Consider the following 21,551-nt stretch of genomic DNA (forward strand, 5'->3'; position numbering starts at 1 on the left):
ACAAATAAAACCAGTCCTCATCACAGGCAGTGGCTGGATTCTGTCATCTAGATTCAGGAATCTCTGCCTGTGACTTGAGTTGTCGAAGGAGCCGTTGTGCTCTGGGGGTATCTCCCTTGTGCAGTTGCTGTACAGAGGCCACAGAGCTCAGCTTACCCTACAATAGATGTCTAGTGGCAGGTCAGCTGAAGCCCTCCAGAGGCTTCAGGACTGTGTTGGCTAGGTCAGATGCAATGTAAATTTTACTGAATTCATTCAAGTGAAGCTGTTATCACTGACTGTAATGGTGCAGCTAGCATGCAGGTGGGCAGGTAACTTGAGTTGTCTGGAAAACGTATAAAACATTAAGATCAACAATTTCTGTCTATTAGCATTGCCTTTTTTATTACCTATAGGAATTTGAAGTGTGACATTGCAGTGGGTCATGCATTCTGTGCCTCCAGGTAGTATGGAATAGAAGTTACATTTAATAGCGGAAGACATAGGGAGTTACAGGATTGGCAAAGTGGCAACGGTTATAGAAAGTATAAATCATTAACTGGTAGGATAGTAAGTTCTGGATTTGATTTGTGAGAGGACAAGTGCAGAGATAAGGCTGTGCATACTTTCATCAGAAAAAATGAAAGGCTATAGTGGTTTGGTGAGCTTTGGAGACTTCCAGCATTTAAGGAAAGATTAAGAGCTGAATAAGTTTTCAAATCTTTATGCAGAGGAAAGTAATTGGATCTTGGGAATGTTGAGAAGGGAAAAGCTGTAAATTTTCTACACAGGGAGAGGACTCTACAGTGACTTGCAGGTTATGCTCCCAAGTGGGGAGGGAGAGAGAGAGGTGTCAGGATGGTAGCGTTAAAAGGGGCAGATAATTGAGTTGGCAGTAAGAAGCGTCACATCTGTTAACTTAAATTGGATAGAGAAGTGACAAACTCTGACATACGTTTGGATGTCATCAGCAAGGGAAGTTGCATAGAGGGAAGGGAGTAGGAGATCTGGGCAGAGCTTTGTGGCATTACATACAAAAATGTGAGAAGAGAGTGTGAAGTATCCAGTGAAAGACACTGAAGAAATTACTGGGTGGGTAAGAGCAACACTAAGAATAGGCTGCATGAGCCAAGAGAACAGATTTCCTCTCATTCTTTAAGAACATTTAAGAATTGTGTGAAAAAAATCTAGAAAGTTTTCAGAGCCTGTAGTTTTGGAGATACATAGAAATCATTTCAGCAAAGCACAGTACTGGTAAACTGGTAACACAGTACAGATTGTTTACTTTCATATTTCCCACTGATCTGGAGACGGTAAGTGTAGATAGAATGGTTGAATTCTAAAATGAAAGGTGTGATTAGGAACTGATTAGGAAGCAAAGAGTATGTTTTAGTTCTTTGGCTGCAGTGGAAGACCACAGTAATCTTGAATGTGAAGGCACCGAAATGAGCTTTGATAGTTGTTAATTTGGAGGGGAAATGCACAGCCACAGGGAGATGATGTGGTGGAGAGGTAATAAAAACTGAAACAGGAGGAGAAGGGAATTAGAAGATCTGGCAAGTCACCATCTTATCTTTGCTAGGAGAGAAGGCTGGAAAATAGTTTTTACCTTTGTGCTCTCCTTTTTGTGGTGGAGCGCAAAGTTTGTAGAATACTGTGAAGGAAGGGAAAGCAGAAGACTTAAGTTTTGCTATGAGAACTGTTCTTCAGTTATTTAACCTGATCTGCGATGACCTTTCTGAAATTGTATTGTTGATGTCAAAGCAAATAGCTTTATACCTTTGAGGCTGCAGGTGCTCTTAGCAAGGTCTCTGCGATTTCACAAATAGCCCCACATTGCTTTGTTTTAGTAGATTTGACTAGAAAGCTGAGGGCTCCTATTCCTGGTCAGAATGTATTCATTTCAGAGATCAGGAACATAGAAGCATCCATCAGTTCTCAAGCACTGCTTGAACCTTCTGTAATGGAGAGTGTCTTGATGATAATAACCTAGCTTACTATTATTAATGTTAAATGATGTTTTTGTGGGTGGCATCACAGATAAGATAGTGGCAAGGAAGTATCAAGATAAATTGGGCATTTTGTAATGCAAAAAGCAAGTGCAGGTTGCTTCCATTTTTTAATTCGACAGTCATACTAGTCAGTTACTTTAGAAATCCTAAATTTATTGAACTGCATTAGTATTAATCCTGGTAAATTCAATCTATGCAATACTGTGTAAGTTATCTTTATTACAAGTATCTTGCATTGGAAAATAGGCTTGTTTACAATGTGAGTCTGAAGTCATATAAAATGCTGTGTATTGGTTTCAGATGAGAACAAGGGTGTAAATATATCATCAGTCCTTTATTCTACAGCTATAGCATTATCCGTGGGTTTGAACATTAGAAGAGGGTAGGTGGACAGAGGAAATACTGGTAAGTATTAGCCAGTTCTGAGTTCTGAAAAAGTGGGTTTGTATGATACAGCAATAACAAATGCCAGGACACTAACACAGTATTACCAGTTGAACATGCTATGAGAAAAAGTAGAAATTACGTAGGTTACTAGTAATTAAACATTGCTGATGTGTGCGGGAACATATGTGGTATTACAAAGAGCTTTCCTACTGTGTCACTAATCTTTTATGCTGTGTTCTCTATGGAACTACAGTAAACTGAGTGACAGCAGTCACTCTCACCTTTCCCTACCCTGGGAATGTAGCAACCTTTCTTAGTGGTGAAGATGGTGGAGCAGCACAGCACAGTTTTGTAGGTGGAAGAGGCAGTGGCACCTATAGAATTGTAAGAACCTGTTTTGGTTGGTTTTATCTAGCCAGACTTTCAGACAAACTTTGTGAAGGACAACTGTCTTCCTGTGCTGTTGGTGGGAAAGAGAAGGTAGATGCACCTGGAATACAAAACAAGTAGTGAGCAGTGAGAACAAACAGGTTGGGAATTACAGTATTGGCAGGTTTCCATAACCAGTTAGTGCATTCATCTCCAGAACCGTGAACTGAACATAAGGATCATTACTTCTCTCCTGTTCAGTTACTATCTGAGTCTCCTTTATACCTTCAGATTTTCTTAGTGTGATAGAATTTGAACCTGTCTCCAGCTTCCTCACAGAGTACCATAACCACCATGCCAGTAGGCAGATATTGCTTCCAGCTTTGATTTTGGAGCAAAGCATCTAGGCAGAAGAGATTACACAGATGTTTTAGAAATTGAGGAGAAAATATGATCTGAAAGCCTGGTGACTGAGGTAGTCACCTGGAATTAGAAGCCCAGGTCTTTATGTTCAGGTCCATATGTATTTCAGAGAGAACTCTGCTAGACCTAGTTCTGAACATACATGGAAACTGACTTAAAATAGTATGCGAAATCTTGGTTCTTACACATACAAAAATAGATGTGTGATTTTTGCGATCTTGACTTTTTTCTTAATAGCATTAGTATATATTTGAACATGGGAGGAATACTGAAATTCTCTCGGGTTTTGTTTCATTTCTTTATAAGAATAGTCATCCTAAAAATCAGATGGTCTTATATTTTCATCAGCAGCACCCTTTCTTAGATTATTCTAGCTCTTGTCTTCCTTTTTTTATGGATTCTTATTCCAGTTCTTCATTATAAAGTGTCAGAGCTTTAAAATTAATTCTCTTGCTTTTGTCCTGAATAAAGGTTTTTTGTTTTGCTCTTTTGCTTTCCTTCATTCATATGTTGTATCCTGTTTTCCTTCCTACTGCTTGCTTTTCTCTTTTTTTCAATTCCTCCTTTACTTCCCCAGTTCCACCTCTTAACTGTCAACTGAATGAAATCATACTTTTTTTTTCTGTGAAATATACTTGTCCAAGATATTCCTACACATACAGCATTCTTTTCCTAATGCGTTTTTGTAGATGGATTTTAAGTGTGGCTAGGTAATGTATGGAGTTGCCAAACTTGCATTTCATTCAACCCTTTAATTGTGCGCATTTCAGTACCTGTTCCACATACAAAGAGAAACGTAGAATATTTTAAATTGCTGAAAGAAGTTGATTTGATAATGATCCAAATTGTCACGCTGTTTTATGATGTTCACTGTTTTTTCTTCTGATGTCCAGTTGATGTTCTGAGGCAATGTGGCAAAACTGCTGATTTTTTTCCCACGCAGTTTGTTGTCAGAATATTTCAAGGAGAGAAGAAAAGCTGGCTATATGAGACTACCTGTACTACTAATTCTTGTATTCTGTGTTGTGTAGGCTATCAAGTACTAGCGCCCACTGCCTATTATGATCAGACTGGTGCCTTAGTAGTAGGCCCTGGAGCAAGAACTGGCCTTGGAGCACCTGTCAGATTGGTGGCATCAACTCCTGTTATAATCAGCTCAGCAGCAGCACAAGCAGGTAAGTAGATGATCCTGCATGGAGGCTTCTTCCACTTCTGTACTGAATCTTAACAGTAATGTTGGTTGATTACTATTTGATACTGTTGATGTGTTTTGCATGCATCTGAGAAGTTTCTAGTTGTGAAGGATATACCATACAATGGTTATTCTGTTGTCTCCCTTTCTCTGAGAGACACTGCTGTTTCTCAGAGATGTACTTCTCCTTTATACTTCAGATTTACAGTCCTCTCCCCATACATATATACAGGCTTGTTTCTGCAGATGTTGTTGCTTGTCAGATATGAACATTTTCCCTTTTCGTCTCCCCATGCATATAACATGCACTTCTCATCAATCCCCTAAATGGTGTCCTCTGGGAAGCATCATTTCATTGCTTCGGCCTGGCAGAAGATGATGGAGTGCTCTGGGGCCTTGCTATGCTTTTCTCCTGAAAAGTGTGCAAAGGAAAAAAAATAATCATAGAACGGACAGCAGAAGAGGAGAATTAGTTATATCAAAAGTCTCTAGTTTTCTTTTTCTCTTTTTATCAGTGATAAGGTCTGGTACTACCTTACTGAACCATTATACTTATTGCATTTGTTAAAATCCAGAATATTAACACCAGGTTAATTAATCTGTTCAGAAAATTAGATGTTAAATTAGTCTATAAACTTTCTCTGTGCAGAATACACTTCTGATATGAGTAGCTGAAGATGTCTTTGACTCTTAGCTGCAATTCTGCTATTGCAACTTTGGATATAAAAGTACAGTTCAGTAAACAGTAATGTCTTATATGTTTACACTGAAAATTCCCTCAATTACAGTAACAGTTTTACAGCCTTGATTAGCCTACAACATATGCTGTCTTAATTTTTCTCCCTTGGGTAATTAAGACTCTGTAATACTATGAAATCTCTTTTAGTCCCTTAATATGTGAATATCTACTTGTTTAAGAGGGTTTCAAGAAAATATGATTTAGATATGAATAGTCCATTTTCAGTCAGAAATGTTGTGAGAGAGTAATTATGATTGAAAACATGTGTTTTACAGCTGCAGCTGCTTCAGCTGGAGGAACAGCAAACAATCTCGCGGGAGCCACGAACGGTCTATTTCGGCCACTTGGTGCCCAGCCACAACAACAGCAACAGCAAACAAATAGTAGCCTACAGTCCAATTCATTTTATGGCAATAACTCTTTGACCAGTAACTCCCAGAGCAGTTCCCTTTTTTCACATGGTCCTGGCCAACCAGGAAGCACATCCCTTGGCTTTGGAAGTAGCAGCTCTTTAGGAGCAGCTATCGGCTCTGCACTTGGTGGATTTGGCTCATCAGGTAGGTTGTTAATATAGTGAGGAAATTCTGTGAGACTTTTGTGTTAACCAAAAAAAAATGTATCTGTATCCAGACATATTATATACACATACATTTCTAAAAAGAATGCAAAAGTAGGTTATTCAAGTGTAAAACAAATTATAGGGGAAGAAAAAGGGGTTTTTACATTCACTTGGTCTCTGTATACAAGATACATTTTTAAAGAATACCCTGTAGTCGTAGATAATTTCAGAATACTTTTCCGTATTGAGCACTGTACGCTGCCCCAGAAGTTTGTTACTGTTTTTAGAAATTTTTATTTTCTAGAAAGTCTTAATTCTGTGCTTAAAATAACAATGGATGACGTTTCAGATATGCATTTTTTGTGGTTTTCACTGCAGGAAAATTACTAATTTAAAAAAAAAGATTAAATAACATATGACTTTCTAAATTTGATCTAATATTGAAATGTTTGTTTCCATAACATTTTTTTATAGGATTTATAAAATGAAAAGAATTAATACCCAAGAATAGTCCTTGTTAACTTTGGTAGGTTTAATGTTAGATACAGTTAAGCCTTAGTAGTTCTGTGCAAGTTTGGGGCCTTAAATTATTTTTAACAGATGCTCCTAAATATTATCAACGTGTTTGTATTTAAAAAAAATAAAATTGATGTTGCCATCATGTTTCTGCTCTATAGCAGAAATTTCTTATTCACACAGTTTTTAAACATGCAAGGTAGGTTTTCTATACTTCAGATTCAGTATTAGTAAGGCAAGCAAAATATCTTTTCTAAAGAATATTTCTTTTGGCTATTAATGTCTTAAGTTACAGCACTGAATTGCTTATTATTATTTTAATGAAATCAGTGGAGCATGTTTATAATCTTGTGTATCTTGCAGATGGGTAGAAATTGGGGGAAATTTATGTTCTTTAACAGTATTTTTTAAAATTTAAATGCCCTAAGGGAAATTTAAAAAAAAAAAAAAAAGTTGAAAGAAATTAAAAGTGAAGATTAATATAGCTTAATATATTGAAGAATACAAGATAGTTTAATATTTGGAAAAACAGAAGGAGGAACACACCCTTCAGTGTTAAAACATGATACCAGTTTCTTGGTAGCTAAATGGAGGTGAATAGTGACATCAGATGTACTGTGTACCAACACAGAGATTTTTTTTCTTGGTGGTGTTTTTAATGAAATAATCTGAAAAATTATTTACTTCAGCAACTAATGTTAGGAAGTACAGAATCAAGTTTTACACTGATCCTCTCCAATATCTGATTTTAAAGAGTGGAGTAGGAGACTTTAAACATACTGTCTTCAATTTAAAAAAAAAAAAAAGAGACACTACTCACAGTTGTGTAGGATTTTTTTAGTTTTCCATAGCACCACAGCAGGTAAATCTTATTTACAAAGTAATTGTGCTAGCCGGGTGCTGTATTTTGTAATACAATTTTTCCTGAGGTACTTGTAGGATTTCAGTGAATTCTTAGCAGCTGTGTTTTGCTCTAGGTACAGTTTCATTTAAATGATAGATAGTGGTGGTAAGTATATCTGCATATTTAATGCAGTGCACCCATTTTAAGTCTCTAGATAGCATAGTTTTAAGTCATGAAAGTCTTTATCCAGCTTTGTCACAAGGACCTCTGTAGAACACAAATTTTAGTTGTGTATCTACTTAAGAAGAATCAGCATAGTTCTTTCTGGCACAAATTAAGCCTTTTTCTTGTAGCAAAGGTCAGTTGCAGAGCTTTATACAAAGTCTTCAGCATAGACAGCATATGCTGAAATCTTGCAGCAGTATCCTAGGTGATTTAATTAGCATGGTAGATTCCACAGAGAAGCAGGAAGCCTATGCTTTTGCAGTTTGAGAAGTGCTGATGAAAGGTGCTATCTAAACCTGAAATATTTTTAGTAGTACTATTGGAATAAAAGTATATTGAAAGTGCCCTTCTGCCAAGTATAAATTGTACTTGCCGTAACAGCCACTTAAATGCTTCCTGGTTATTTAATTTTTTAAGAGTTCTGAGCTGTATGTATGTATATATGAATTGAATTACGCAGATATGAGTATTCATACAAATGGCGTTAATGCATGTTGAGGCAAATTAAAAACAAGTTTAATTTTTTATCTGCTGAAGTTTTGGCTTCTTTGTAACTCCCCTCAGTGAGTTGTAAAGGTTGAATTTCAGTTAAAATATAGCCATGATGACTGACAGATGACAATACAGACCTTGCCCTTACATTTTTGGTTGTTGCAGGGAAAAAAAACCACACACCTCTGCAAAAAATGCAAAGGTGAGCATGTCTTAGCTGAACAACTGTACAACAAAGTAAAAACAGGAAGATGCAAGCATACCATGTAAATGGCTGTATGTACTTTACAGTCTCTGCTCTTTTATAATCACGGTTATTCATACTCATTTTAAAGGTTTAGGTACATGATTAAGTTACTGCAGCTTAACAGGTAGCTAACAATTAGATCAACTTTGTCAGCTTTCCACATGCCTTCTTCTGGCTTGTAACAAGTGTCAAATAATTGCATTAGTTTAGACAGTGGTGAAGAAGAGTAAGCTAATTCTAATTATCTTCTGGTTTTTGTGAGCTTTATGTGTGTGTGAAAATGCAGCTCAGCTGGTTCACGGTAACTTGTTAAGCTGTAGTAATTTAGCTGAGTAAGAAACCCTGAAAGAAAGCTGAAGTTTGCTTTGGTTTTTTTCATAGTTGGAAAAAAATAACAATCCATCATGTAGCATTGTATTAACGCTCACATGGTTCACTAGCTGAGCCAGAACCTGTAGAGCTACTCTCAAATCTTGAGATTTCTTTCAACTGTTGCCTTAATTTGCTCTTCTGATTTCTTAGTATCCTTGCCTAGTTAGTCCAGTATCTTTTCCTTCTGGCTTCTCCTCTAGTATGTCTTCCTTCCCAATTTCTAGGCAACATTTATATCCTGCTTCCCCTCCCAAATATGTTTCTGCTTGTACTGTGTGATGTTCCCATCATCCGCTTACTATTCCAGTCTTTTTGCCCCACAGTCACGTACACCTTCTATGGCCTAACATTTCTTCAAATCTGCTTTCTTTTCATCCTCAGTCCCACTGGTTTTGAAAGTGCTTGCTAGTTTTTCTTGCAGTCTTCTTGTTGGCTCCTTTGTCTGACCTTTCTCTCTTCCTGGTTCTTGTTTCTTTTCTTTTTTCTTTTTTTCCTCTTTCCTTGGTCTATTTCTTGTGTTTGGCTTTTGTCTCCTCTGCATTTGAAGTAGAAAACTTCCTTACCACACTGCCTGATGGGCCTTTCGAACACAAGATGGGATCTTGGACAGCAGTTTCAGAGTCCCATTTTTGGCATGGCACACAGAAGCCTGAAAGTTCAATTGCAGGGAAAACCTTTTATCAGCCATCTCAGATGTGCCACATATGGGCAGAAGTTTTCAGTTTTCAGCTGAGTCTGTAGCAGATCTGTGCTGAACTTGTATGAACTGTGATTTTGCTAAGATTTTTGCTCAGAGAGCATGAAAATAAAGGTCTCCTGTTGCTAGCATATTGGTCTGAGTGCGTGAAAGTTCTCATATAATAGGTAGATGGATTATTTTGCCAAGGATAAAGCATTCTTTCTTGCCTATTTTTCTGAAATGGCAGTGTTGTTTGTGCAGCACTACGTTGAAAAATTTGGTCCAAGCACATACGTGCCATGAAAAGTTTTAGTCAAGTTGCTAATGTTATGAGAAAACAAAGTAATAACTTAAAATGGGAAGTATCAGGCGACCTTTATATTGGGCCATGCTGCCAGCTTTAATAGGAAGGTACCTGACACAGGTAAAGATTATGGAAGTATAAATTCTGACCTTTTCCTTTTTAAATTGAAGTAGAAATAAATTTTCCAAATTCAGTTTAAGAAGCATCTTTGTTATCAAAATGTCCATAATCTTGGTTTTGTTCATAAGAATGTTCCAGTGTTTAAAATAGGCACTCTAGTTTCATATTTCACTAGTATGCAACAGATACTAGAATTTAACATTTCTAAAAACTTTTTATTCTCCTAATTTATCCTAGACTGTTCATCGCCCTGCTGAATGATGCTGTGCAGGATAACCAGTCCTTCACTAATACACTGTTATCCAAAGCTTCTAGTCTAATTTGACTTTCAGAAATACTGGTAGCAGTAAAATTACATTTTTAGTTTCTCACCTGAATTTTCCTGTCTCTGCTCTGCTTCTGCCTCCTCTTCTTAGCATATTCTGTCTTTATAATATCTTTTCAAAACACTTCTTTAAGAACCATAATTCTCGTAGGGAATTTTAAGTAGTTGTTTTTTTCCTACAGGTGAGAGGGGTTCACAAACAACAGGAAGTTCAGAAACAGCTGAACAGAAACATAAATTATTTTCTGAACCCTTAAACAACAATCCATTTTCTCTAGCCTTTTTCCTAAAATCGAGTATCACTGTCTGACTAATAATTTACAGTGGAAAAAAAATTTATCAAACAATTTAGTGGAAATATTTTTAGAATCATTTATTCTATAAACTGACAGTGTAATCTAATCTCATAAATTCCATATTTGTCCCAAAGCCTGAAGCCAGGCGGTTAAAACGGAGTACTGCAATACTGCTGTGAGAAGTCTAGAATGAAATGTTGAAAGACATGGGCATTGTTGAAATTACTTATCAGTGGTATGTTTATACCCACTTAGATTTACTTAAAAGTATGTGTGGTTATCACAGTAATTGTCTTTGTCATAACGATTGCTGTAATTATTGTGATCGCATCTGTTATTGCCCAGCTGTAGTTGGGGATAGGTTTTTTTCAGTTGACACTGTGTAATTAGGGTCTTTTTATTTCTTCTTCAGTTGGCAGTTCTGCAAGTAGTAGTGCCACAAGGAGAGATTCTCTATCTACTAGCTCTGACTTGTACAAAAGATCTAGTAGCAGCCTAGCACCCATAGGGCAGCCATTTTACAATAGTCTGGGATTTTCCTCCTCTCCAAGTCCAATAGGCATGCCTCTGCCAAGCCAAACGCCAGGACATTCACTTACGCCACCGCCATCACTTTCATCACATGGATCCTCATCCAGTTTGCATTTAGGTAAAAAAACCAAAAACAAAAAACCAAAAAAACACTTTTTGTTTGTATGTGTGTATGTATTTCTATGTGTAAAATATATGTTGCATAAGAGATGTCACATTACCTTTGCTGTTAAACAGTTTTGTAATGAAGAGGGGCCATTCCTGAAAGGTGAAGAGCACGCTCAAATGCTCATTGATTTGCCAGTGGAGGGCACTCAGCTTTTTGCAGTATTGGGCCAACAGTTGTTTTTTCTTCCCTTGCAGAAGCCCAGTAGAGAGCCCAGTAAGACTTATTGGTCCTTTTTGTATTATGTTTCTACAGTATGACAAGCAAAGGTGCATTATTTTTGTTTCTACTTCAGTGTATTACCACTTCAAGGACATTTTAAGGTGAAACTGTGTTAACCTTAGTGACTTCCGCTGCTGCCCCTTCCCGTGATAAAGTAGAAAAATGAGCAAAGCTGTCAATGTAAAATGTATTGAAAGGTTGTTTTTTGGATCAGTGAGGCTACTAGCTCATGGCCCAGATGCTTTGCCAGGAAGACAATAGTTTATCACCAGGCCGGGGGAAAAAAAGAAAATGCATTTGTGAAAGAAGTAGCAAAGGCTTTGTCAGTGGTGGCTCTCTGTTATTGGATGCATTTTTTTAAAGAATGATGATAATAATCTTTTAGAAAAATTTTGAGCTAGTTAGATGACACGGGAGGTCAAGCTTTTTTTAAAAAAAAAAAAAATAAAATAAAAAAACTAAAGAAACCCCACCACAGCCTGTAGTATATTTAGACTATAGTGCCTCTGACCAGAGGTTGCTTGATAAACTTAACACTTTTTCCCTTTTCTGTGGTCATTTAATTTGGATGCTAAAGTCATACAAAGAAACTGGATATACTCAACGAGATTGAGTTGCCTGGTGCTCCAGTAACTATTCAGTGCAGTTTTGTGCATGTAACAGGCAACATAATCCCCTGTACTTCTGTTAGTGCAAATAAAACAGGAAAAAAATTTAAAAGTGCCTACCAGAATACACTTTAAGTGAAAAATGTGTGATTTGTATAACAAGGTTAAAAGTAATTTAAATATATTACATTTACAGTTCAGTATCCCTTTCGTGGTTAAGTGCTGAATACCCAAAGTAAAACTGGGCAAGGGGATGTTTCAGCACATTTTATTTTTTTTACTTACCTTTTTTCCTTTTTCAGGTCTACAAAGTGCACCTTTGGGCTGAGACCAAGCATGGAAAGTTTCAGCCCAAATGGAGGCTTTTGAGAAAGTTCTGAACATCTGACAATGGGGTTATCATGGAAATCTTTTTCTGTCTTTCTTTTCGAAGTACTCTCACGATAGTTTTCATACTACTGAAAACTATACTTAAACCAAATTTTGGAAGGCATTATCTAAAATTCAAAACATTTAAAGTTTTATGTTGTTTCACATTTGATGAATATTAAAAAGACTTTTCAATTCTGGGAAAATAAGCTGCGATCAGTATAGAGGATTACCTCTATCAGCAGAAATTGTTATATACTGGATTTCAATCCTTTTCAGACTGTGTGGCAGTGTGAACTAAGCATAATAGTTTGTTAAAATCCTGTATTAGATCAGTCTGTAAAGGCAGAATGTACAGTTGTACTCTGAAAATTGACACAAACTTGTTGGCTTTTCATGTGTTCTGCCTCTTCATCTTCCAAATTAAGTGGATTGATTGGTTATGGGTAAACTTTTTGCTACCTTACTAAATCAGTTTGAATTTGGAAATTGAGGTTGGATTTTTGCTTCCACAAAAATGCAGTAGTTTTTTTTAGCATTTCCTGCACTCTGCCCTGTGTTATATCTTTGCGCAGTTACATCCAAGGTGCACCATTGGAAAAAGTTGAAGACTATTTCTGCAGTTAATTGTGCTGTTAAATTTATTCTGGTGTGTTCATCAACCACTCTTGGAAGCATTTGTTTTGTTCTCACATATAAAAAATAAAAACAAAAAGGCAAAGCATTTTCACCAAATAGGAAGTTACACCTGAAATCAAACAAGGAGTATATTTTAAAAAGGGTATGATTATCACATAGTCACTTTTCAGAGTAGAACAACATTGTAAGTTCATGTCTGCATGCAGTTTCCATTGGTATTCTGATAATGCCTGTCAAATGCAACTCTCCCTCCACCTTCAAAACTTGTTGTCCTGCCTGCTTATATCAACAGGTTCAGCTAAGTTTAACTCCTGTTTTAAAATGGGCATCAAACTCGGTTGCTCCTGTTTCAGCCATCAGAATCCTAGAGCACAACACTGGGAAAGGGTGCATGGTTTTATAACCCCTTTGTCAGACACTGCTGCAATTTGTAGCTTAAAAGACCAATTTCCCTTTTACAAGAATTTTGTGATATTTTACTGTTTTTCTCTTCTCACCAACTCATATCCAACATCCTGAAATCGGAATGTGCTAATTACTTTGTCTAGTGTCAGTTTTCCTGTATTTGAAGAGATTTGTCAGTTGTCTGTAACTGCTTCTTTACTGTAATCAGTTGGAGCAGTAAGGTCATGAATTTGAACTACCCTTTCACTCCCAGGGACAAAAAACTGCAAGAGGAAGGATTTTTCCTATGTTAAAAAAATCCTTTTAGATTAGTAGTGCTTACTCTGATAGTACATTGCAGCATTTTAAGAATTTGGTGTAGAGTAGGATTTTTTAAGTCTGGGCTTTTTGTGGTAATTATTTTCTATGGTTGCAAGCCAAGCTTGTTAGTAGCTTAGATTGCTGTTTTATCTTCAGAATTTGTCATTCTGGGTAAAAGTAAAGGCCCCTTGGTAAGACTGTGGGGAACTTTGCATTGCCTCTGCTGTGTACCTACTCTGTAGGGCTTCGGTAAACCAGGCGTAATAAGCACTTGCATTGATTCATAAAATATACATACATATATATGCATATATGTGTACATATATGTGTAATCTGATTTCCCACATGAAGATGAAATTTTTAGCTGAGGATGAGATTAAGCTACTTTTTTACAGATGAGCAAATATTCGTAGAAATCAAGTTTAAAGTGTTCGTATACTCATATGTATTTCTCTAGAAAATAATATTGTTGACTGATTTAAACAACAGTTACTGTGCAGTAAATCTGTTTTATGTCTTGTTAGAAACAGTTGAAGAAATACTTTGGCAATAAGTACTAACAGACTAATGCTATCAAAATAAATGTGTCTAGGTCTAGTTTTTAATATTTTTCATGTTCTTCTTTAAATATGTCATTCATCTTAAGGAGTTAGCAATTTAACATGCCTTGTGTCCTTGAAGCTTAGTAAAGCTCTGTTTCAGATTGTCTATAGCCCCTGTATACCTCTGTGCCTCTTCTTCCCTATGGACTAGCCACAGGGATTTAGATTCAATTAAACTGTAAAACAGCTATTATTCATTGCATTGGAGATCTCTGTTTTATGAGATCAGAAGTGATTATCTGAAGAATGAACTGCACACTTTATTCCCCAGCAGTTTGTAATTGTGTGACTACTGATGCCTGATAACAGTCTTTTAAAACTTCAGTGTTTGCACTGAAACTTCGTTTTTGACTAAGTGGTTTATTCAGTAGGGATGTTCTCCAAATAATTTATAAGACCTAGGCTGTCACCTTTCTAGTTTGGAATCAGAATCTGTAAAACAAGTGTCCTGAGTTCTTGAAGAGCATGGGAATGTGGTAGGCTAACCAGGAGGATTTGGGTAACTATTATAGAATTTAGATGTCAGTTTTTCATTTCTAAGCTGTTCACACCAAGTTTTCAGGAAGGAGACCAGGTGTCCTTAATGTCCACACTAATGATCTGGTGGTTTTGGACTGAGAAGGTAATGAGTACAGTATATAAGAAAATAGTCCATTGTATACAATAGTATATCTGCATATAATAAATATCTATGACAATGCACTTTTATTTTGGGGGATTTTACTGTTTTTCAAATCTGCAAAGTTGCCACTGAGTTGTAACACTGCTGCTGTAATAAAATTACATGAGAAGAAAAGATAATTACCTACTAAAGCACTGGTTTTTATAATTGTGTCCAGGGTTTTACAAGGTTAAGCTTTCTTGGTGCTTTTGAAGTATGACAGGTTCTTCTAGGCACAGTGGATATGTTTTCAGCCTTCCTGTATTATGATCCTGCTTAACGTGACTGTCTGAAGTAGTTTCACAGGCTAGACAGGAGTCTCTTACTTGCAGCATAGTTGTCTTATGAGTCTTTGAAAGGGATGGTTCCTAAATTAGACTGAAGAAAGGCTGGATAGTCCTGAGTGAAAGATATATTGTATACATGCACTTCTACTACACCTATATAGCATATCTGTTAAATGCTACTAAGTTTCTTAATTTCTGTTTTGATTGCTGGATAAATTGTCATATTAATTTATACTTGCATGAAGGCTCAGTTTACGAAAAAAAGAAAATAAATGCTGAAACAATTCTTGATTCACATGTGCCATTCCATGGCTGTTTATAGTAATTACAGCCATGGTGTTTGTGAGCAGATAATCAAAACTATCGTATTTACCCTGTTTCTTTTTGGCACAGAACTGAGCATGGGATCAGTGAAGCAATAGAGCAGCTACATCAGACACGTAGTGTGCAAGACTTCCTTTTAGACGGGCTCTGCTGCCCTCTCCTGGCATTGTATAGTGTTACTGCACAGCATTTACAGGGAAGCTAGGATTTCATTCATATCTTTAAATAATCTAGATGAGAAATACCATAATTTCAGGTGCACAACTTTTTGTTCTTTAGAAGGCCGTTCCTAGAAGAGAAATTAATGTAGAGTATCACTCTGCATACTGCTTTACCTGCAGAATGTTGGGTTTCTTTTTTCCTTTTGTCTGTTAGTATCATGTCACTGTCAGCTCTTTTCTAGAAATAGTGATTGTCAATGGAAACTAAAAATGATAGTTAAGAAAACTTGGGTTTTCTGGCATTAAAGAATTAAGAGGCTTTAGAAGAAAACTAGTGTATAAAGTATTTACTGATCCTTTACTGATTCTTACCACTGAATTTTGAAAACTAATTGTAAAATGAATACTAATTATTTCTACTTTAGGACATAATCCTATCCAATGCAATAAAAGTGATGCTTGATGATGTCTTGCAGAGCACTAACATCTCAGAGTCTGGTACTGCAACTTGACCTTTCAAAAAACATACTTTACCAGCCCACTGTAACACTGTTGTTGCCTGGCCATGTAAATACTTTGAACCAAAAGAAGGCTTGGCTGGGGCACTGTCAGCTGATTTCTTTTTTTTTTTTTTTAATTAATTTTGTAATAGAGCACCATTCAAACAGCACATACTGCAATTTATTTTAAATTCAAATGTAGATATTTCTTCTGTTGACTTTGAAAGGGCTTTCAGTTACTATGTCACTTTCTAGATAAGGAAACTGAAAATTCTTCCCTTTTCCAATTCATACTCAGTAATTTTAGGTTGTGGTTTTGTTTGGGTATTTTAAGTAGAGTTGAGGTTTCTAAGTGGGAGTTGTTTTTGAATATTTCTGTTTGTAGTATAGTAGCAGTATCCCTTTTAAAATCATACTGTAGTTGGGAAAAATGCTTTGTTTGCATGCTTATGGTAATTGCAGTCTATTGTAAAGTGGAGGGGAGAGAGGCCTGCTGGAGGAGTTCAGAGTGACAAACTGATTAGAGAGCAGTATGTGAGGAGAGATTCACAGGACTCTGAGATGATGATAGCTGTAGGTGGAATCACTAGCAAAAAGGAGTATGATCTAAAAATAGGAAGGCAATTCAGTTCTTGGAAAGTAAGGAAATGTAATGAGAGTGATGAATGTTTTTGCAGCAAGGAGAGGACTTTATGTTGTTAAAAGGAACTTCAGTTTGATACATTTTCGGTTGTTTTAGAATTAAGTAGAGCATTCTTAGTTACCTGGTTTGAAATTTGACACATTTAGTGCTTACAAGAGGTGCCAGATTGAAAGCCTGGGATGCTGAAGTCATCAGATACCCTGCAGAACAGGTACAGCATGACAAGAGGCACCATGTATGCCTCCCCAAAAATGCCCTTTCACACTATAAGTTGGAAAGGTACCTCAGTAGGGACTGAAGGGTAGTTCAGATTTCATGGTCTATTTTGAAACAATTGGCTAACTTTGAGACTGCTAACAGGGGTATAAGTCAGTATTACCTGTGAAGTGGAAATCTGCCCACTAAACTAAGGCCCACTCAGTTCTAAACTTTCTGCAAGTCTGAGTGAGTGCTCACTTTATCTGCTTCATTATATTCTTCTAATTACATTTCTTTTCCTGGTGCCCTTCACATAAAATATAAATGAGGAGGAGAATGATTTTATTTACTGGAAGATAAAGCTATCTAACTCCTCCAACTGTAATGAGGTAAATATAAATAACAAGGCAACACTGTTGGGTTTTTTTGGCTCCAGGGTGTATCCGTAGTTCTAGTACACTTACTGTTTTGCTGTTGCTTATTTTCCTTATGGCTTTTACTGACAGAACTGCTTACTTGTAGGAGGACTGACAAATGGTAGTGGTCGCTATATTTCTGCAGCACCTGGAGCTGAAGCAAAGTATCGCAGTGCGGCAAGTACCTCCAGTCTTTTTAGCTCCACCAGTCAGCTCTTCCCTCCTTCACGCCTTCGTTACAGTAGGTCTGATATTATGCCTTCTGGACGTAGTCGATTGCTGGAAGATTTCAGAAACAATCGTTTCCCTAACCTTCAACTAAGAGACCTTGTTGGGCATATTGTTGAATTTTCCCAAGACCAGCATGGTTCTAGGTAATTATTATAGTAAAGTTAATAACTTAATATTATTTTACTGCTTTGATATTGTTATATTAACATCAAACATTTGAATGAGCTGGTAGTCATCTTAATACAAAGTATGCCATTAATTGGAGCACATGCTCTTAAACTGACCTTTTTCTTCTCTAGGAGATTTCATTATAAAAGTAGTATGAATTTAGATGCTTGTAGAAGTTCTCAGTGTAGAAATAGCCTCATAACTAGACTCGTAAACTCTAGTATTTAGGTATCAAAAAGGCGTTGATTAAGAAAACAAAGTGTCTGGCATATGGAATGTAAAACCATTTTTCAGCAATACATCATCAGGTACTTAGTTATTGTTATTCTTTTCATCCTTAATCCTTTTCAAATGAAAGTTTCTAAGTATAATTTCACTAAAATGTATCCTTTTATATGTAAAGGCACTACTTTCATTTTAATAAGTTTTATAAATGTTGAATACTTGCTTTAGAATTTTGAGGTGTCTCATTGAAACAGTGTTTGAGAGGTTTTCCTGTTGTTTATGTAAAACATAATGTACCTTTTTTTGCACTTAGATTTATACAGCAAAAGCTGGAGAGAGCTACTCCAGCTGAGCGCCAGATGGTATTTAATGAGATCCTGCAAGCAGCATATCAATTGATGACTGATGTGTTTGGAAACTATGTAATACAGAAGTTCTTTGAGGTACGCATAACACTAAGTGTATGAACAGAAATGCGAATGAAATGCTGTAAAATCTGATTAAATGTAATTGTTTTTTTCTTAACATCATAGCAGAATTCTACTGGACTTTTACCACAAAACCCAAGCATGTAACACTGCACACGTGTTTTCTGTTCTGTATCCTCTGCCTTTTTTTCACAATGGGCACAGTTTCTCTTTATACCAGTGGCGCATATATTGGTGAACACTGATAAATGTACAGGCTGCACACTCAGGCTTTGCCAGCCTTTTACCGTACTTTACAGAGACTTTCAGCAGATGATGGGGAACTTAAAGATTTGAAGGATACTTTTTATTGGTTACTGCATCTTCATGAAGAGTGGGTCTGGAAAATGCACTTGCATCCAAATAAATATATGTGTGAACTTCATCCAGTGCTGTATATGAAGAAACTCACATGTGTTGAGGCAGAAGAACTTTGAGGAAGGGGTGTCATAAGATACATCCAGTATGACTAAAACTAGTATGTAAAACAGTTTTGGTTTTTGTTAAAAACTATGGGGTTAAAAAAAGCACATTATCAAAGAGTTATAAGATTTGACTTTGAAGAAAAAGCATTACCTGTCTCTTGGAAAAAGTTTTATGTAGAAAGGGTATCTAGCATAGTGTACTTTAAATCAAGGACCATATCAAAGTATCCGGGTGTGTAGAAGGTGAAGCTGGAAAAGGTCTAATAAGAAAGATGGTTGCTGTAAACACAAACATAATTTTTAATGAGTAATCTAGGAAACAAAGGGCTCACTTTTTTTTAATTGATACTGGTTTTTTTACAAATCAAAATATGCTCTGAAAAGCATGACTAATGTATGGTGTATAAGATCTTGATCTTGCTCAAAGGATCATCAACTGCCCTTTTTTCCTTAATGTTAGTTTGGATGGATACATAGATAATCATTGTCAATTGAGTGTTTTCATCTTAATTCTGCAGAAGACTTCTCAAGAAAAAAGTGTACTAGGTCTTAGGTGTAGTAAGGGACTTAGTTCATTATTTAAGTAGGAAGGTGGAGTTGTTTCGGCTTTGTTCAGTGTCTTAGGTGATTACAAGTGTGGGGCTTGACAGTTTTCAGCAGTGCTGCATGAATGTTGCTGGTGTCACCCAGCTGATTGTCCAGGTGATCGCTTCAGCGTGATCGCTTGTACTGTGCCACCTCAGGAGCTTGTGTGGGGATCTGGGAGCAGGGTTATGTCTATTAGAAAGATTGACTGGCTTCTACTCTGCTAAACATGGAGCAGCACAGAAGGTTTTAACAGCACAGTGGAGTGAATAATATGGGCAGGAATTAGCTACTGCCAAAAAACTTTGGTTGAACTACACTCTAATACAGCCAGTGTACAAAAGCATTTTGATTTTTGTTTTGCAAAGTCCAAGTGTTTCTAGATTTCCTGAAGCCCCTATGTTAAGAATGGTTGTTTAGGCTATGTGAACTTACCAAGAAGCTACTTCAAGGTCTGAAATCTTTCCCCCCCTGCCCCGTCCTGTTACAGCCTGCTTACTGTATACAAGATGTAAGATACCTCAGATTTGTACTGGTCAGTGCATCAGAGATGATGTGATTTGAGTTGATATGTTATAGTAATCTCTAATTAATTTGCCTGGTATACTTTGTCTAAATAGCACTTAAATATTTCTACAGACAGGCAAGTATAAACTACTTCAATTTTTTCTGTTGTCTTTCAAGGTCATGCATTTGATAGCAAGTAATGTGACTGGAATGTGGAATATTACAAATTTTGCAATTAGGAAATAAATGCTTCTGGTAAACATACCCACCAAAAATACAAAGGGAAGAATCATTCAAGGCATGCAGTAAGCCTGTAATACATCATAGAAGTACTTACTCTGACATGTAAATTCCATCATGCAGCAGTATGTCTTCATTTGTTAACAGCATATTTATTTTCTTATAGTTTGGAAGCCTGGATCAAAAGTTAGCTTTAGCAACACGCATCCGTGGCCATGTTCTGCCGTTAGCCCTACAGATGTATGGTTGTCGTGTTATTCAGAAAGCACTTGAGTCAATCTCACCTGACCAGCAGGTAATTGTAAGTTAGAGCAATACTTTTTTTTTAATTTTATTTCTTTCTATTGCATCCATCTTCTTGCTTGCTTAAATTGTTGATTGTTCCCTGCATTACGAAATGTCCTGGGGACTGAAATAGCTGTTTAAATAAAAACGCTGAAGAACACAAGTAAACCACTAGTGAATGTGAAGATTGGACAGTTAGAATGAAATGGAATGTTAATTTGAGGGAGGAGTAAAAAAAAAAAAAAACATTGTAAAGACAAGGATAATCTTTTTTTTTCCAGAATGAAATGGTGAAAGAGTTGGATGGTCATGTTCTGAAATGTGTTAAAGATCAAAATGGAAACCATGTCGTACAAAAATGTATTGAGTGTGTTCAACCCCAGTCACTCCAGTTCATCATTGATGCGTTCAAAGGACAGGTAGTGTCAACATTTCATTTCCTCTTCTGTAGGATTGCTTTGATTTGCAGATCTTTTTCCATTATTTGCATATACAAGATAGTGTTTGACACTTTGCAGTCAGCTTGTGTTAAGTAGGATAAAAAAGGCATAATAAAATGTAAAAGCTGTTGAAGAGACAGTTAACATGGTGTAAAAGGATTAATCTGTTTGAGATGAGGCTCTAGAAAGACCTGTTTGGTGGTATTATAAATACCCATAGAGGTATTTGGCTTAAGGCCAGGCTTTCTGTTTTGAGTTTTGTGATATGTCATTTCAAATGTTCTCTATAACATTTAACACTGCCATTTTTGATGCATTAAAAAGTATTTGCTCTCTAGCATATATTTTTCATTAAAATTTCAGTTTTCTTCCGCTGCTTATGTTGCAAGTCTTTCGGTGTTTCCCAATGAATGTCTATCATTAAGTAAATACTTTGCAGAAATATACTGATCTGTTCCCTACATATGGGCTAGTGTTAAGTGAAGGGGGGTGTTATTTGTTTTTGTAAGGTTGGGGGTTTTGGGTTTTTTCCCAAAAAGTTATATTAATATACGATTGATATTGTGCTGCAGGCTAGAGAATATGTTCTAGCTAAATAAGATTTTAATACTCTGAGACAAAAGTGCACTTTTATAGTCTCAAAGAATTGTAAAAAGTTACTAACTTGGCTGTGTTACTAAATGTTACTTTAATGGATGGCCAAATGTTTTTCTTAACAAGGTCTACAATATTCTTCTCTCACATTTTACACAACAGCAATACCTGAACTATTGTTGTATGTAGTAGTAAATGGCATACCAAGGTTTCTAGGGTCAGGTCTTTTTATATCAAAAAGTGTGTGTAGGGTAGATGAGACACAGTTTCTG

General features: G+C 36.4%; 1 protein-coding gene across 8 annotated transcripts in view; it reads left to right on the plus strand.

Annotated features, from left to right (window-relative positions):
* Nucleotides 1-21,551, plus strand: part of PUM2 (pumilio RNA binding family member 2) — a 70,240-nt gene that overhangs the window by 41,619 nt on the left and 7,070 nt on the right. For 4 of the 8 annotated variants that reach the window (XM_074895575.1, XM_074895576.1, XM_074895582.1 and 1 more), the window contains 7 exons: nucleotides 4,202-4,345; nucleotides 5,377-5,658; nucleotides 10,493-10,729; nucleotides 17,219-17,486; nucleotides 18,050-18,179; nucleotides 20,127-20,261; nucleotides 20,527-20,664. In XM_074895575.1, coding sequence (XP_074751676.1) covers nucleotides 4,202-4,345; nucleotides 5,377-5,658; nucleotides 10,493-10,729; nucleotides 17,219-17,486; nucleotides 18,050-18,179; nucleotides 20,127-20,261; nucleotides 20,527-20,664 — 1,334 coding nt within the window. The remainder of the gene's footprint in view (nucleotides 1-4,201; nucleotides 4,346-5,376; nucleotides 5,659-10,492; nucleotides 10,730-17,218; nucleotides 17,487-18,049; nucleotides 18,180-20,126; nucleotides 20,262-20,526; nucleotides 20,665-21,551) is intronic. The other 4 variants (XM_074895577.1, XM_074895578.1, XM_074895580.1 and 1 more) reach the window with 3 other exon arrangements.

The sequence above is a fragment of the Athene noctua genome, chromosome 1 (genome assembly GCF_965140245.1).
Source record: "Athene noctua chromosome 1, bAthNoc1.hap1.1, whole genome shotgun sequence".
NCBI classification, from domain to species: Eukaryota; Metazoa; Chordata; class Aves; order Strigiformes; family Strigidae; genus Athene; species Athene noctua.